At 42.7% G+C, this 17,279-nt stretch overlaps 1 protein-coding gene across 1 annotated transcript in view; it reads right to left on the bottom strand.

The window, feature by feature from the left end:
- Positions 1 to 892: 892 nt before the first annotated feature.
- ATG10 (autophagy related 10) overlaps positions 893 to 17,279 on the bottom strand; it is a 60,206-nt gene continuing 43,819 nt past the window's right edge. Inside the window, exons 5-8 of the mRNA XM_088157330.1 lie at positions 16,591 to 16,688; positions 3,794 to 3,891; positions 3,396 to 3,515; positions 893 to 3,042 (exon numbers count right to left, since the gene is read on the bottom strand). Of these exons, the coding sequence (XP_088013456.1) occupies positions 3,030 to 3,042; positions 3,396 to 3,515; positions 3,794 to 3,891; positions 16,591 to 16,688 (329 nt within the window). The 3' untranslated portion in view covers positions 893 to 3,029. The remainder of the gene's footprint in view (positions 3,043 to 3,395; positions 3,516 to 3,793; positions 3,892 to 16,590; positions 16,689 to 17,279) is intronic.

The following is a 17,279-nucleotide window of genomic DNA, read 5'->3' as shown; positions in this document are numbered from 1 at the left end:
TCATGGAGTTGCGGCAAGAATTGATACTGATTACTTGACTGCATTTAGCTGCAATTAAGTAGCTCCACACTTCCTGCCTGGAAAGGAATGTTCCTGTTAGCAACCAAAGCCAGGCAACCTCAAATCTCCTGGCAGGGGGTTAAATTCTTACCTGGTCATGCTGACACAAATGAGGGATTATGTACATGGCTACCAACTGCAACTACAGAAAACACTTTTTTTTTTTGCTTAGGTGAACACATAAAATTAATTCCTCTTGAGGATTCTGGCAACCCAGGGCAGGTATGAGACTGTTCTCTCTTACAAGAAGTAAAGAACCTCCCTTGATGTGTCTTTGCAGGTTAACAAAGATGAACAACTCAGCAAATATACAAATCTAAACTGGAAATGCTCTCCTTGGTAGGATGCAAGAGTTCAGACAATGCATGTAGACAAAACCCAAGCTCAGGTCTAAGGAACTTCAATAGTTTCACTAAATAATTAATTGCAACATAAACAAACCAGTGCCACAATTCACTTGCTTGAAAAAACAAAGTTTCCGTACATAAAAACTCAGTTAAGGTATCTTAAGTCATTAAGGCATAAATGTAAACAGGAAACTACATCCTATCTCAGCCATTAAAAAGGAGATATCCAAACGGGCTTATTTATCTCCTTGTCTACAATATTTATGTTACCTTGTATTTGTTTCTCCATCTAACCTCCGTGTATTTGTGTTAACCGAGCTGAATTTTGGTTTTCCAGGCAAATTTCAGGGAAACACTGACACTGATGAGATACTGCACTGTCACCTCCTTGTTTGAGCCCAGTACAATGTGTAATGCCCTGGACAAATAATCCTCCTCTTGTTTGCAAATGGTAAATTAAGGTAGAAAGCAATGGGTGTTGAGACTTTTTCCATGTAAAATAAAAATATTTATTTTCCTTTACATATAAACTTCACGTTTTGAAGGCTGAGTGCTTCTATTCTTCTGTTTCAGGATATTACAAGTGAGGATCAGGGATGATCAGGGAGCAGGGATGAACATTTAACAGCTCTTAAACCTGCTGTTACCTCTTTTTGTTGGCTCTTCCTTCTATCTGAGTCTCACTTAAATTTAAAAATGGGCTGTGGATGCAATCATCAAGCATGTGTTACCAAAAGTGTTAACGAAATCAATGTAGCTGGGGGCCATATTTTGTAAATCTTACATGAGAAAAACGGCTTTCCAGATTGTTGCGACACAGAACAGAATAAACCACGTGCTTTTATTATTAATTCCAAATGTCTATTTCAAACTAATTCCAAATTCCAAACAAATTCCGCAGCAATGGAATTTGAAGGACTGCACCCTCTAGTCCATATCCACCAACGACAAGTAATGGAAGTTAAAAACATGATCTGGAAAACCGGAATCTGGATGCATTTCACACTCCCAGCTCTGACTGGGCACACACTAGACTCTGTGTGCAAGTGGCAATGGCTGAAGGTACAAAATAAAATCTGTGTTTCAAGGTCAACTGCTCAGACTCTGTTTTTCACTACCAATAAAATGGGATTGGGAGAGAAGCCAGGATGGGTGGCAGGGAAGTTCCTCGTAATCTGGTTCTCAGTGGCAGCACCACCAGGCAATTCCCCAAAAACCAACAGCTGTCAGGAGAGGCTGCAGAAGCAGAGCAGGGTAGAGATCAAACAACCACAACAGAAACGCTAATTGGGAACAGCAGCAGCTCCCGGGGGCACGGGGAGCTTCCCTGGAGGCAGGGGAGCACAGCAGAGCCAGATGTTGCCACACGGCTGCTCCAGGCACCTGAGCTCAGAGCGGGACCTGCTCACTCCATGCACGCTCCAAGGGCTCCGTTTGTGACAGTCCCCACCCTGCTTGCTCCCGGAGGGGTGATGTGTGTGAGATATTCCAGGGATGAGGATGTTCTGTGTGCTGGGGAACACGGGCTGGTGCCTCTCCAGGCCCTGGTGGAGAAGGTGGCTCCCAGGTGAAGCAGTCTCAGCCCCATACCCTTGTTGGATCCCAGAATCCTGGGAGTTTTGAGCTTTCTGTGCTTTCTGGCACTGACCCCCAGGAGAACACTGCTTTGGACCTGAGGCCTTGGAGAAGGATTCCAAAATTTGAGTGATGGAGTTAAAATCACGGGTGTGGAGTTAAATAGAAGTGTGTGATTGCACATGGTGAAGGGTTTGGAATTTGGGGTTTTAGAATATGGTAATAGGTATGGGACAAGATGGAAGGTTTGGGGCATTGTCTCTTTCTGTCTTCTTCCTTCTTTCATGATTCCAGGTTTTGGCAGTAGTTTTTGGTTGGACAGTCAGTGCTGCACTGGGGGTCACAGGAGTTTGGTTATTGGGTCAAAAGTATCAATAATACAGGTGTCAGTTCTTTATTGGACTGTTTGGCTTTTAAACACCTTGTAACCAGCTCGGTCCAGCTCCATTCTGCTCACTTTTAGCTGGGAGTGCTGCAGAACTCTGTACTTTAGATAAGATTTAATAAACAACCAAGTCCCAATGAGAAATTCATCTCCTTTGTGTTTTTAATCCTGACTCTGAGTGAAGGCAGAAGGAAATGAAGACAAGGCACTAATTAGGTGGTGCAGTTAAGCCATTAACAAGTTGTGCCCCGTGTGAGGATTGAGCTCACAACCTTCATACCCTGACTGCCACAAGCTCACACCACATCCCATGAGCATTTTTCTGTGTTTATATTGCATTTTCTGCCCCACGGATGGTGCAGGTTTTCTAGGGCTAAGTTCAGTAGCTCCAGAAACTGGGCTCTGGCTTGTGCATTGGTGTGCAGCCTCACCAAGGGCACAGGAGGCAGGAGATGAGTGATTTCAAGGGAGGTCAGGTCTGGGTGGTGCTGGGGAGGTGTTCCCACAGCTGCAGCCAATTCCCATTGTCACCAGTGGCGAGTTCTGGCCAGAGAAAGAGCCATGAGCAATCATTTCCATTCTGGCATGGCCAGCCAGGAAGGATCCTTCATCCCCAGGGAAGTCTGCAGCAGCTTTATCACAGCCTAACCACTCCCAGTCCTTCAGCTCAGGGCTCTGGAGAGGTGACAGCAAACACAAAACAGTTAAATTAAAATCCTTGCAGCCAGACCCCCAACCCTGTGCTGGAGAAACCAATTTAAAATACTTCTCCACACCTGAGAGAGCCCCCACGGCACCAGGCACCCTCTGGGCTCATTAAAGGTGTCAGCAATGGGCCAAGTCCCTCTCTCTCTGCACAAATTTTCATTGCAAAGCAAAGGAGGCAACAAGGCAGGCAGGTAAGAAAAACAGTGAAAGGTGAGTCCTAAATTAACCAAGGGCTTCAAAGGTAATGGTTCTGCCCTTTATCCATCTGATCTTTGGAACAGGAGGATGGGAGAGGAAAGGATGATTTCCTTTTCTCTTACCTTTTAGCCAAATCTGCATCTGTGCTCTGCTCAAGTGCCAGTTTTGCATAACTCAAAGGCAGATTCAGGCCCACAACTGGGCCTACAGTACTGAGCCACAGTATGATGTAATTTGTGTGTCTAGGGGGAAGAAAAAACACAAAAAAAGCACCATAAATACATTATCACAGCTTTTTCTGAATTCCAGACAGTCTCAACAGTCACAAAACAACTTCGGATGGGGCTATTCCCTCATTTTTCCTATCACAAACGTATTTTAATTTCCAGGCCTGAAGTGACTATACATCAGTCTTATTCTGCTAGGACCAAGGGAGTAGCTTTGGCCATTTCCACTCTGCAGCTGATTGATTTTACCTGCATTGCAACAGAGCCCTGCAAGGCCCAGCAGTGCCCCTCACCTGTGATGGTCCTGGGAGCTACTCAGCACAGCAGAGATGAACTCCTTGGTTCGACAGGGGTGCAGGACAAAGAAAGGCTGCCCGAGGATGGGGTGCTCCTAAAAGGGAACAGAATTTGCTGTCATGGAAGGGAAAAGCAGGAAACTCATCACGTGCATTTGGAAAAGACAAGGCAGGGTGCAGTCAGCCCCTGATGCAATTTTCCTAACTTCAGAGTCTTAGCTCACATTGTTCTTCCTCTCACAGTCATGACAAATTAATATATATTGTACATATTACACATCAATAATACATATTCTGCTCTGTTGAAAGGGAAATAAGATCAGCAACCAGGCTATGCCTCTGTTTTAGTTAAAATGTAATGGTTTGCAAAAGTAACTCAAGTTATTGTATCAGCATTAACTGGCTGCGGAGAGGCAAAGCTACTGTGTAAATTGTACAACTGTACTCCGATCAAATATAACACGTAAAACCCACTCCCCTCAGGAAAAAAAGTCTTCAACGACCCTGAGCCCTGGCATCTTTTCAGGCTGGTGCTGGGAAATACACATGGTTCCATTTGGAGAAGAAAGTGCTCTCAAAGTGGCCTTAACTTCCTCTGGGTTCTGATGCTGAAAATGTTCTCACAAGGACCAATCCCTTTATGGCTAAGAGAACTTTACAAAACTCCCAGAAGCTCCAGAACATACAAAAAAGGGTGTTCAGCTTTGTTTCACACTGCAAACAGATAACTTGTATAAGAATGCTACCATCTGCTGTTGTCAAAAGTGAACTGATGCAGTTTTTCCTGGAGAAAGAGTAGTATTTTGAATTAAAACTCCTTTTCATTATCTGCTCAAATTAACTTAGGCTCCAAATGATTCCAGAAAATACATGGATCGTGCCAGCGGCATACCTTAAAGACAGCAAAAAATATATAGCTAATAATATTTACGAAACTATTATGAAAAAAAAAAAAAGATTGTGCAAACATTTTCAGCAAGCTCCCTTACACAGGAGATGAGTGTAAGAGGGAGCACAAACTCTCAGAAAGAAGAGAGAAGTAACCTGGGTTTACGTGACTTAGCTCTCTGAACAAGGCATGATGATAATTCCCAGAGCTGAATGTTCAGCCTGCAGTTACTCCCAACCACCCCGACCCCCAGTATTTGATTTTGCCCTGCACTTCTTGCTTCAGCAAACCACCAGTGAGTGACACACAGAGGCCAGAGTTGGTTTTTTTACAACAGTTTATTACTTTTACTTTCTATATCTTTCTTCTTTTAGTCTTTCCTCTTCTTAAAACATGGCAACAAAGTAACACTGAAAACATTCCCAAACGCAGGAATGACTACTGAAAAGGTAGGAATGTGTCACACACTGACAGGAAAAACTACAGAAGTACAAGAGACCAGAAGAAATCCTGAGCCAAGAGCCATTAAGGAGCAGGCTTAAAAAAGGGAAAAGGTTGAGGTGGGGACAAGGAGCTTGTGGAGCATCAGGGAAAACACTCAGAGAGCAGCAGCTCTGATTCAGTCAAATGCTACACTCCAAATCCTGCACACAGTGGCATCCTGTGAGGCTCTGATGTACACTCAAGGTTAAACCACTGACACAGCAGCTCTGAGCAGGAAGCATGGGGATGCTGCCAATAAAAATGCAGGAGCTATCAAAGCCCTGGATGATTTCAGAATTGGTAATGGGCTACAGAGCCTCTCACTGCCAGGCCCCCAGCCTGCCCTGAGAGAGGGTAGGGTGCTGAGTTGGGATGAGCCCCAAGTCCTTCTCAAACACTGTCAGAAGGGTGAAAATTAATGAAAGTTTGTGCTGCATCAGCTTCATTAGCATTAGCTCACTGCCTGCTGCACTCACCTGGCAGAACAATGCAATGAAATGTATCCCAAGCAAAATATTAGGGCAGCAATTCTACCCTTCATCTAGCCTGGTCCAGTGCCAGTTACACCAAAAATATAAAATCCTACTGGGACTTCATGAAGAAAAAAAACCCAAAACAGTACAAACAATATGTAAGAATCATCCCACTTCTTGTTTGCAATTAATCTTTTTCCAGTCAGTCATGCACCAGGTCAGTGTGAGAGTTTCAAGTCAATTCCCACAAGCACTCGCTGGCGTTGTACTGCAAGAACCCATTTGCAGGTTGCCCACAACTCTTCTGGGCAGTAATACCCTGACACACAGCTCATTTGAAATCAACAGCATTATTTTCTTGGATCTGCCTATGATTTGGGATCTATCTAGCTATGAGGCTGATTTACAGCAGTGCCTGTTCAGCAGCACACGCTGGAATCCATCACACATCTTCATTTCCCTCTGAGTCTGACCCAGGTGGGATGGGGAAAGAATACTTTCACAGGCAGGCACCTGCTCTGCTGAATTTGGAAGCTCAGACTGTTGCTTCATTTGTTTTCTGTAGAAAGACCTCTCTCCTAGGTGATGCAGGAAAGATGTGTGAGGATGTTCTGTGCCTGCTGTTGTAGCTGTTGCCTCAACTCCTCCCACTGAAAAAATCTGGGAGAGAACTTTCAGGTCCCTCCCAACCCAAACCAGTCTGGGGTTCTGTGACCTGGGATAGGTAATGTATTTATGGTCACTGCCTTCAATTCACAACCAGAAGCCAAGAGATGGATGAAAAACACTAAATGTTCCACGAGTTAGCTTGAAAATGATTCACAGAGTCCTGGAATGGTTTAGGTGGGCAGGGACACTTCCACTGTCCCCAGTGTCCAGCCTGGCCTTGGGCACTGCCAGGGATCCAGGAGCAGCCACAGCTGCTCTGGGCACCCTGTGCCAGCCCTGCCCACCCTGCCAGGGAACAATTCCCAATTCCCAAGATCCCATCCAGCCCTGCCCTCTGCAGTGGGAAGCTGTTCCCCCTTGTCCTGAACCTGGTTTTGTAATGCCAGCCCAGGCTGGGTTGGACAGCACAGCTCTCTGTTCATTGTCTGTGCAGGTACAGCCCTCCACACACAGGTGCTGAGCAGCGAAATGTCACAACACTGATCTGAGCAGTGGCAAAGACTGGGCAGTTCCCAAGCACAAGTATAATTAAGACTAAATTTCTGTCAGATTGGATTAAGTCATTTTATCAAGCAGTCTCCATGTCGGATTTAAACCAAAAATAAACATTACTTCAGATAACAGATAATTGTCTGTAGGTTTCTGTACCGTGCTCTGCTGCTCTCCTCCCCAGCCAGCAGGAATTTTGTTGTCAGTACATCTCTTGTAACAGCACCATTTATTTTCTGTGTCATAACTGGAGCTCTTCCAGGGGTAATGGCTTCTATTTTCTCCAGTGCTACATTAAACTGCCTTCAAGCATCCATCACAACATTTATGGTCTCTCCACTGATGATAGTGCAGGGGACTTGTGCCTGAAACTGCCTCTTCCCCGACCTGGTTTGCATGATGTTGCTTTGCAAAAATAAAATCACACACGGGTGTCAAAAATTTCAAGCAGGATCCTACCAGCAAACACCACTGCTACTGACAATTGATTCCAGACATTTTTCCAGCAGTGTTCAAAACCCCAGCCACCAGGTCAGAAAAAGAAAGTCAGAATTAATAAAACATGCCCCCCGTAATCTCTTCCATTTAGGAAAAGGAAACAGTGATGCAATTATAAAAAGAGGATGTAAGTTTTTCCCTTCCTCCCAGTGTCTGACCACATTTACTGAAGCAAACTGCTGGGTTTAAGTAAAAATTCTTCACTCAAGATCATACCACAAGTAATTTACGTTCTTGAATTCATGGCCTATCATCCTTTTCATTCCTTATTTTCATGCACATCAATAATAACTTACTTGTTAATACAATCCAGCTCTACACATTCATAAAGAAGGAAGATTCCTCTCTTCAGACTGACCCTGAGTCCCACAGCCAGAGCAGCAACTGCACACATGGAACTTCAAACGTGTGGAACTTGAGGTCAAAGGGATTTTCCTCTAATAATGCAATTACTACAATGGAAACTCTATTACTACGGAATCACTACGTTGCAAGCACAATGTTAAGGAACTGTAATGACACAGGGAACTTTTATAATCCTGACAGAAGGTGTAAATCACAGTAATAAAGCTGTTGGTAGCATAGTAATTGTACAGGGCTTCTCCATCCTACTGACTTAGGGTGATGCTGGATTTTGGGAAGGAATTGGCCCGGCTGGACACTGGGGTTTGGAGCAGCAGTGGAAGGTGTGGAATGGGTGACCTCCCAACCCAAACCAGTCTGGGATTGTGTGGCCTGGGACAGATAATGTATTCATGGTCACTGGCTGCAATTCACAACCAGAAGGCAAGTCATCCTGCTGGCATAACTGAGGCAAGTTTCTCCAGCTTTGCAAAAACAAAACACAGGAATGCCACCAAATGCAGACGCTGAAGGTGGAACAACCTCCCCAGCCTGCTGAGGAAGGACCACCACTGCCACAGCTCTCCTGCTTTTCTCAGAAAATCAGAGCACATCTGCATTGGCATGGAGCAAGGGAAAGCATGAAGGGACCCTGACAAGACAGAGAAGTGCAAGCTAGCCCCAAAAAGCAGATTTCTGTGGTGACTGAGCCTTTGTTAGAGGAGGCTGCAGAGAGGTTTGATTCACACTCCAGCTCTTTGCAGTTGCCCCCATGATTTAATGCCCTCGTTCCCCCTGTGCTCCCAAAGACCCAACTTCAGCCACGATTTTTCACTGACACCTCCACTGCTTCCAACACCACGCAGCCAATTAAGCTGGATCCCGTCCTTCTTTCATCAAACACCAGGTCCAAGCCCAAAAGGCAATTAAATGGCTACATTTTCCTGAGGAAAGCAAAGATGCTTTGGCAGATCCTACAACACAGAAATACAAGGACACTTAACACAGCCAGAATTTCTCTGAGATGAACCACGCCTACCACTTTGCATCTGCTGTTTCAAATCCATCATGGGTCCCAATGAAGGTGCCTTCCAAACCAAACCGTTCTGTGATTCTGTAATTTATATTTTATGCCCCAGTTCTGCCCGATTCTAGAGTCCTTACAGTTTTGAAGAGGTGGTGATTATTTTTTACATTTTATAACTTTATTGTTTTATTGTTTACTAAATAGCTAACATAAGATCCCTGAAAGGAAGGAGAGGTAATGCAGGACGAGCAAAACAGTAATCAAGAATAGCCAACACTGCTGATCTGTAATTACGTATTTTATATATATAATAAGGTTTGAATTATTAATTTTAAGAACAGGAGGAATCAAAGCAGTAAGTGACACTCAGGCATGTTTCTAAAGCTTAACAAGCTTCTTTTAAGCCTTTAAAGCTTCTCACAAGCACGTAACTTATGCATTTAGGATTTTTCAAGAAAACTTCATACTTAAAAATTGGCAGGTCCATAGTTACATTGTCAAGAAATGGCATCTCAGCCATTTTCCTAAGAAAATAAACAGATGATTCTTCTTCCATGCTTGCCAAAAGTAGATTAATTCAGTTGTCACCATTTTAGTTATGAAGCATATAGTCTTAATTAATTACTATTTAAAATCTGTTCTTAAGTTGTGAGATTCATCTAAGGTGCAAAACTGAACGATCCAACAAGCTGTGGAAGTATGGAAAAGACACTGGAGACAGATTTTCTACCCTGATTAAAAAATTATAATAGGGGGAAAAAAACCCCAACCCAAACCCATGCTGGCATTTGACAAAAGTGGCCTGAGAGGGTTCATCCCACAATCCCAGGGATTCCAGTGGATGCCCCAGCAGTGGCTCCTGCATCTGGGATCAGTGCAAGCCTGGGCTTCCTCTGGTTCATTCCCCCTGCACTGCTCCAGCAGGTCTGCACCAGGGGCACTGGAGGACACACTCCTGCCAGGTAATTTTGCATCCATCTATGGACAAGTGGCCTCATGAATTTGTCTAAATGCTTTTGAACTGCTGACACTATCTGCTGCCACCACTCGAGAGCACAGGTGCTTAGGTACAAACTGCATTCTGTCAGCACAGATACCTACCTCCCATTTCAGCAGTGCTTAAAATGCTTTTTTTTTATTAATAAAGTAAGAAAAAAAGTACCGTTTACAATGCCTTGCCATTCCAGTGGCCTTTCAAATGGATCTGAGTGTGCCATATATGATCCTCACTTCTTTCATACTGTGCAGTCAATGCTGTTGTGTAATTTAGGATTTTTCCATAATTGGGGAATGTCCAGTAGACAGGTTCATTCCAGCAGTGGAGAGCCAGCAGGCATGGTGGGGGGAAGACAGAACAGAATCCACCTCAGCTCACAAGGAGAAATGCCAGACCAGGAAGGGAACATGCTGTTACAACTTACTCCACATATCTCAGCTTGGGAAGCTCTCTGGAAGAAGAACCACTGCTACATAAATTATCAGTAAAAGCAACACACAGCACTGAAACAGATTTTCCCAAATAAGTAGAAAATAATCAAGAGAATCAATACTATTACATTGTAATTTGTTCAATTAATTATGAAATCTGCATGGAAAATATTACTGAGTCTTCAATTCAGAATAACTCAAGTAACAATAGTACCAGGACTTGAAAGTCTGTCCTGAATTATGTCCGAGAAATTGGCAGGGAACTTCATATTGCTTTTATCTCTGCATGTAAATTATTACAGAATCACAGGATGGCTGCAGTGGGAAGGGACTAAATCCCATCCACCCCACCCCATCCACGGCAGGGACACTTCCACTGTCCCCAGTGTCCAGCCTGGCCTTGGGCACTGCCAGGGATCCAGGGGCAGCCACAGCTGCTCTGGGCACCCTGTGCCAGCCCTGCCCACCCTGCCAGGGAACAATTCCCAATTCCCAAGATCCCATCCAGCCCTGCCCTCTGGCACTGGGAGCCATTCCCTGTGTGCTGTCCCTCCAGCCCTGGGCAATTGTCTCTCTCCATGGTTCCTGCATTCCCTGGGGCAGCTCTGCAGGTGGGGTCTCACCTGGGGGGCAGAGGGGCAGAATCCCCCCTGCCCTGCTGCCCAGGCTGGGGCTCAGCCCAGCACAGGGCTTTGGGGTCCCAGCTCTGCCCCACAGCCCCCCAGGGCTGCTCCATCTGCTCAGCCCCAGCCTGTGCTGGAATTGTCCTGACCTAGGCTCAATCAGGTCCCCACATTCGTCCCTGGTCTCCACCTGGACATCAGCCCCAAGTCTTGAGTGTGGCCACTCAGCCCCATCCCTCACCCACCCAGGGGCTCATCCACCAAACCCATGGCTCTCCAACTCAGAGACAAGGATGTCATGTCAGACAGTGTCAAATGCCTTGCACAAGTCTTGGTAGGAGCCATCAGCTGCACATCTGTCAGCTGCTTATCCATCAAGCTTCTGTATTTACTCTGCATTTAGTATTAGTTCATTATTTGGTCTTTTCCCTCTATGAAATTAGTTAGACTAGATTATTGTCCATGAAATCTTATGGGGAAAAGCATGACTAAACTGTAGGGCACCTGAACATTATTAATCAGTGTCTAGTTTTAAAATAAAACCTCCTTGGTAGCTTGTACAATACTACAGCTTGGTTTAAACCCCAGGAGTTCAACACATCGTAGAAAATTTTAGTGGGAAGTAAATACCCACCCAGCTTTGCCATCCTTGTATCTTCCCCCTGTCAAATAGCTTTCCAGTCTGTATTGGTAAGATTCCCTTTTCTCAGGAAGTTGTACTAATAATTTTCCAAAAATATTAGCAGGGGATCCATAGCAACTGTTGATGCAACTGAAATTCGTTAAGAGCGATCCTAGCAACCTTCTGTTAAGAAATACTGTATACAGCCTCCCCCACTTAGCAAAATCCCACAATATGGCAAGAAAGATTTGTATGTCTAAGAATAGCTACCTTACCACATTTTTCAAAATGACTGAGCCGTAATGATTTAAATCCTCCCTATCACATTTTCAGCAAGATGTGCCTCTACAACATTTTATCAATGTGTTCTCTTCAGAGTTTTGACTCTTTCTCCTTTTTCTAAATCGCACTATTAACATCCCTGACATTTTAGAAATAATGTTTATTGATTTTTCTGTTAACACTGCTATAAATTAAGTGATGTAATGGACAGGATTATTGAGGTACTATAAGGAATATGTCCTCCAGATTCCTAACTCCTGGTTGAAAAAGACTCTGGATTAACTCAGAAATAGGTGCAGTTCTGTGCTGTGATTTCCCTAACTTAGGTTTGGTTGAATACTTTTGATATGACAGAAAGGACATATTAAAACTACCTACTAAGTATCAAATGACAGAAGAAAAACACCTTGTTTAGATGAAACTGAGGGATGAATGGTTGAGAAAAAACAGATGCAGAATTCCTGATCACTCACTCTTCAGGAACATAGGATACAGTCAGTACCAGAATGGTCTGAGTTACTTTATCTGCAGCAACAGCAAACGGCTAAACCAAGAAAATACTAATTTATTGCTGGCAAATCCAGAACCAAGGTGTCACACACGGAATGTGTCCCCTCCCACAGCTGGGAGCACTGGGGTAGCAGAAGCAATTGCATCTGAAGAGCGTTGGTTAAAAAGGAGGGGGAGCCATGTATGGACACATGCTCCACAACTTCCAGAGTCCCGTGCAATCCTGACTCACAGATTAATTTTTAAGACTATTTCTGCAGGCTCTTCAAGTCACCAACTTTTGTTCTTGTTTTATGGGGTAGTTTTTCAACCCTTGAGCCTCCTGCAGTAATGCAATTCGATTTCTATCCTTGGATGTTTGGTTTTACGTTCCATCATCACTAAGCATTGATTAAGCCCTAGCACAATACTTGATTGTGTTTACGACTTTGTTTCCTCAGGGGAAGGTCAGGCTTTATGACAACATCACTCTGTTAAAAACAAAATTGTTGGTGATGCTACTGACTGTGATCAGCTTCATTCGTCAGCTTGCAAAATTCTCTTGCTAGTTTGCTTCCCCACAGAAAAAAAATTATTGGAAGGCATGGATCAGCAGAAGTAACAAAAATCAAAAACGGACTTGGGCACCTGTGTTCATAGAATTAATTACATTAATACTCAACTTCATCGTAGTCTTAGAAATATACTTGTCATAGATTTGTCTCTCCCCCTGTTGAAGTCCTTCTGTTTTGTCTACACTTTTATAAATATCCATCAGGGCAAAAAAATTATGAAGAATCAGTAGTGTCTTTACCCATTTTCTTTCCAATCCCTTATTCCACTATGAGAGAACTACTGAGAAATCAGTGTGTCTCAGTTTACCCTCCTAACAGGTGTATCCATCAATCCAGCATCATTCCACACTCTGAAAATACCTGGATGTGAAGGCTACACCAGTGTCCTGGATCTTGATGAAGGCACTTCAAAAAAGGTGTGGAGCCCTCAGCCCCAGCAGGATGAAAATTCGTGCCCTGACAATGCCTATCCCACACCCATCCTAATAAAAAAAGCCTTTCAGGTTGCATTTCCAACTCCACACATATGGCCCAACCAAGGCCACACACAGCCTGAATTCCTGGCTACAATCACAGAGTCACTCTCTGCTGCTTCACATCTCCCACTCATCTTCAGAGATGTTCCCAAAATGATAAAAGGTCAATTATGCAGCCTCTGCAGATAAACTCAATATTACTTATCCATTTTTTTTTTTTAATTCCTGGTTCTTACACCACACACTACCATGTGACAAAGTATGTTCACCTTCTCATTTGGGGAGATTTCTGCCAATTTGTCTCATTTCTGTTCTCCATTCTGCTCTTTTTCTTTTCCTTGAACTTTTTTCCTGTTCTTGTGAGGTTTTATTCTCTCAGTTTTCCCTCACCTTTAAACATTTGACTGTGGCACTTTTGGGCTGCTGCCTTCCTAGCTGGGACATCACACCTGCTATTTCTTACACTTATTACACACAGAAGGCCCAGTAAGTTTTATCTGTTTAGGCAGTCCCATTATGTATTTGTGTATAACTAATATCTTATAAATAACTAATATAACTAATATAATAACTAATATAACTAATATTCTACATCATACATATAATGCATGTTTATAGGGTATTTAAATTACTACTAAAAATAAATAACACTAAAAAGCACCCACCAAGTTACAAGTACACAATTCAGGAGATGGGGCTGCAATATCTGTAATTCCACTTCTGAATCCTCCTAAAAAGAAGCTGAAAATCACGGTTGGCAACATTTCTGGAAGGCAACAGTAATCCATAAATACTCCTTAATTTTCCTGTCATTGCAGAATTAAGCCACTTCCAGCTCACACAGATCTTACCAGGTGTGCTAAATTGATGTCATTATAAGTCATCAGGAAATACCCACAGAGACCTGTAGCAACATTTGGAAGTTTTGTTAAACAGCTGTGTGCTCTAATTGATTTGTATTATTTAAAACAGCTAAAGCAAGTTATCGCCGGATGTGGAGAAGGGATGACTGAAGACCCCAGGGAGATTTAACTCACAAGAAAGCCAATCACAGGAACTTCATTTGAGCATTTTAAGATTATTACTAGAGGAAGTGCAATTAAATCATCACCATTTATCAATTATCATTATAAAATACTATGCAACCTTATCATGTTAATTTATTTATGAGAAGGTAACTAGTTGACTTCTGCTTTCTGCAGTAATCTAGTCAGGAAAAATATTTCAAGATGCTTTCTCTGGAAATGAGCATAACTTTGCACCGTAATCAAAAGTAACTATAAAAGCACAAATTTTACCTAAAATTTGAAAATGTCAAATATCTCCACTCTTTGCAGCTCGTCTCAGTTCCTGAGATGTATTTTATTATAGATGTATTCTATCACAGAGAGTATATAAGAAAAAACAGTTGTATCAGAAATGTGCACAGGCCTGGCACTCTCATTTCATGAAATAAATGGGAAAAAAGTCCCAAGAAGTCAGTAAGCATTTTCTTTTCTTGGTCTGCCAATCACAATGCAGATCAGCCCTAGTTAAAAGTGAAGTAACATGCATGGACCCTTTGCAAACTCAATTTTTCTTCCCAGTGGTGGAGTGCTTGCAGCATCTAAAATTTGTATCTCTCTTGGATTAAAATCCTAAACCTTTTTACTCTGCTGCTCATGTGTACTGAGTGCTCAAGCCTGATTTGATGAGTTTGCCCAGTGACTTGCATTATAGGATCTGTGTCCCTGCAGGCAAAGCCTAACCCACATAACAAAATGGGTCAGCAGAAAAGCAGCAAGGCAAGACAAAACTCCGTATTTCAGTTCAGAATCCCGATTCATTTGATGGAGAAAAACAGTTTTTTTCTTGTAGACCTGACTCTTGCTTTGATCTGAGGCTTGCAGGCTAGTTTTCATTATCTTCCATAATCTTATTTAACAGAAAGTCACATTTTGCAGCTGTTAACTCTGCTAATTTCTCCAAAATGTTCTTTCTGTGTTTGTCACTGCTCTCACAGTTGGCTGTACCACCTCTGGAAGGTGTCTCAGAATCAGATTCATCACTCCACACATTTTGCCACCCAAAACTCTTGTTTCTGCAGGAATTTGTGTTTATGTATCCCACACTTACTTCCAGGTATTAGATGCAGGACAGTTCTTCCTTTACTGTCCCTTAAGAAGCAAAAATAATCCCCATGTGGGAGTGACCTGATTTTCCTTTTGGCTTCCACAACTCTGATTTCACACATTCCAAACATCCCGTTTATGCTTTATTCTCAGTAGTGTCGCATTATCAAATGATGTTATTAAAACCCAGTTTCCTCATCTTCATTCACAGACAAGCCAGGTAATTAATGCTTCGTGTGAAAAGTGTGTACTGTAAGAACCTGCCAGCTCACAACTGGAACTCAGACATGCACAGCAATCACCAGAACACCCATGGCTTTGTAGGTTCTCAGGAAGCTGTTGTAAGATAAATAATAGTCTGTGGCTGCAAAAGCAAGAATGCTGCTTGTGTTCCCATGGCTGAGCACCACCTAACAGGCATCCTGTAATTAAACTGTGTTATTTGAATTAAGGGAGCACCTGTAGGACCTGGTGGATGTCACACCCTTGTCATGCTGCTGTGGAGAGAGACCTGAGTGCCTGGAAACAGCTAAAATCAAAATAGAAGGGGAAAAAAAAGGAAAGGGAAAGGGAAAGGGAAAGGGAAAGGAAAAGGAAAAGGAAAAGGAAAAGGAAAAGGAAAAGGAAAAGGAAAAGGAAAAGGAAAAGGAAAAGGAAAAGGAAAAGGAAAAGGAAAAGGAAAAGGAAAAGGAAAAGGAAAAGGAAAAGGAAAAGGAAAAGGAAAAGTACACGTTGGTCTGATGGGAAAAAAACTCACACCTGCAGAGTCTCAATTCTTTGTCAGATTTTCTTGTGAGACCTGGAGCAAAGGGAAGACACCAGAGCAACCAGTTCAGCTGTGAGCCATGTGGCACTATTAGACAGCCATCCTAAATTTGGATAGGAAACCAATTTTCCCTTGTTCAATCCTGAAGGCTGCAATTTAAAACTGAAAATTACACACAGTCTTTTTTGGTAATTTGATTACCAGACAATCCATGAAATGTTATACTGATATGTTTTATTTACATAAGTCTGCTTTTGTATTTACCCAAATTCACGATTACTCAGAAACTGCCTGAATTTTTGAGGACTGGCTTTGGAAAAGTATTCTACGTGTGAGATAATGTAAAAGCAAACACACATATCCTTCAAAATCCAGGACTGAAACTATTGCTGGCAAATGGTTCAGCACGACATGATATATATAGATATATATACACATATATAATTTTTTTTAATATTTTTTTTCACTTCTGTCCAAGAGAAGAATAAGGCCACTGAGGATCCAGGCATATATAGCATTCCCCAATTTCATGAAGGACCAGAGGATTCTCACCTGCTGTGTAATAGTGTCCCAGGGCCCCTCCTGCAGACGATCCTGGTAGGATGCATGAACACTTCCCCATATTTCATCCAGAGTTAAAGGCCTTCCATCTGGAGGAAGAAACAACCACCTTCAGCCAAAGCTCTTAAGCATGCTGTATCTTTAATATAGGACAAAAACCACCTAAAACTGGTAACTGTCCAAATCCTGACTGAAGGTGCACACAGAACTAAAATTCCCTGTTCAGTTCTCTTCTCTGTCACCTGAGAGTAAGAACTCACTGTGCTGATTGCAAGGTGTGAAGTGTAACTAGTTCTGTTAAACAAAGTTTTGATAGGGTGGATTTAAAACCACGAAATAGCACCACGGAGAGTCACCAACTGTAAACATATGCAGCTCATAGTGAGAGAGTGGAGAAAAAAATCTCAGGAACAAAATTCTGCAGATAAGAGTTTACTGCATTTTGGGCTGTCCACAATGTTCTCCTGAGCTGCATTTATACAGCATTGCTTCATCAGGTTTTTAGCTGTGATGCTAGAATTACACCAAGATATTAGTCTCAACCACTTAGAAAATAAGCATGTCTATTTTTAATGAATATTTGTTTATGGCAAACAGAGTATTTCGATAGACTTTCAATAAGTAGCTTCATCTTGGCATTTATCAGGTGTCAGGAACCATCATCCTCTGATAATCAGTTT

This window comes from Sturnus vulgaris, chromosome Z, assembly GCF_052056855.1.
Source record: "Sturnus vulgaris isolate bStuVul1 chromosome Z, bStuVul1.hap1, whole genome shotgun sequence".
In the NCBI taxonomy this organism is placed as follows: Eukaryota; Metazoa; Chordata; class Aves; order Passeriformes; family Sturnidae; genus Sturnus; species Sturnus vulgaris.
This window is presented reverse-complemented; position numbering and strand designations above follow the sequence as displayed.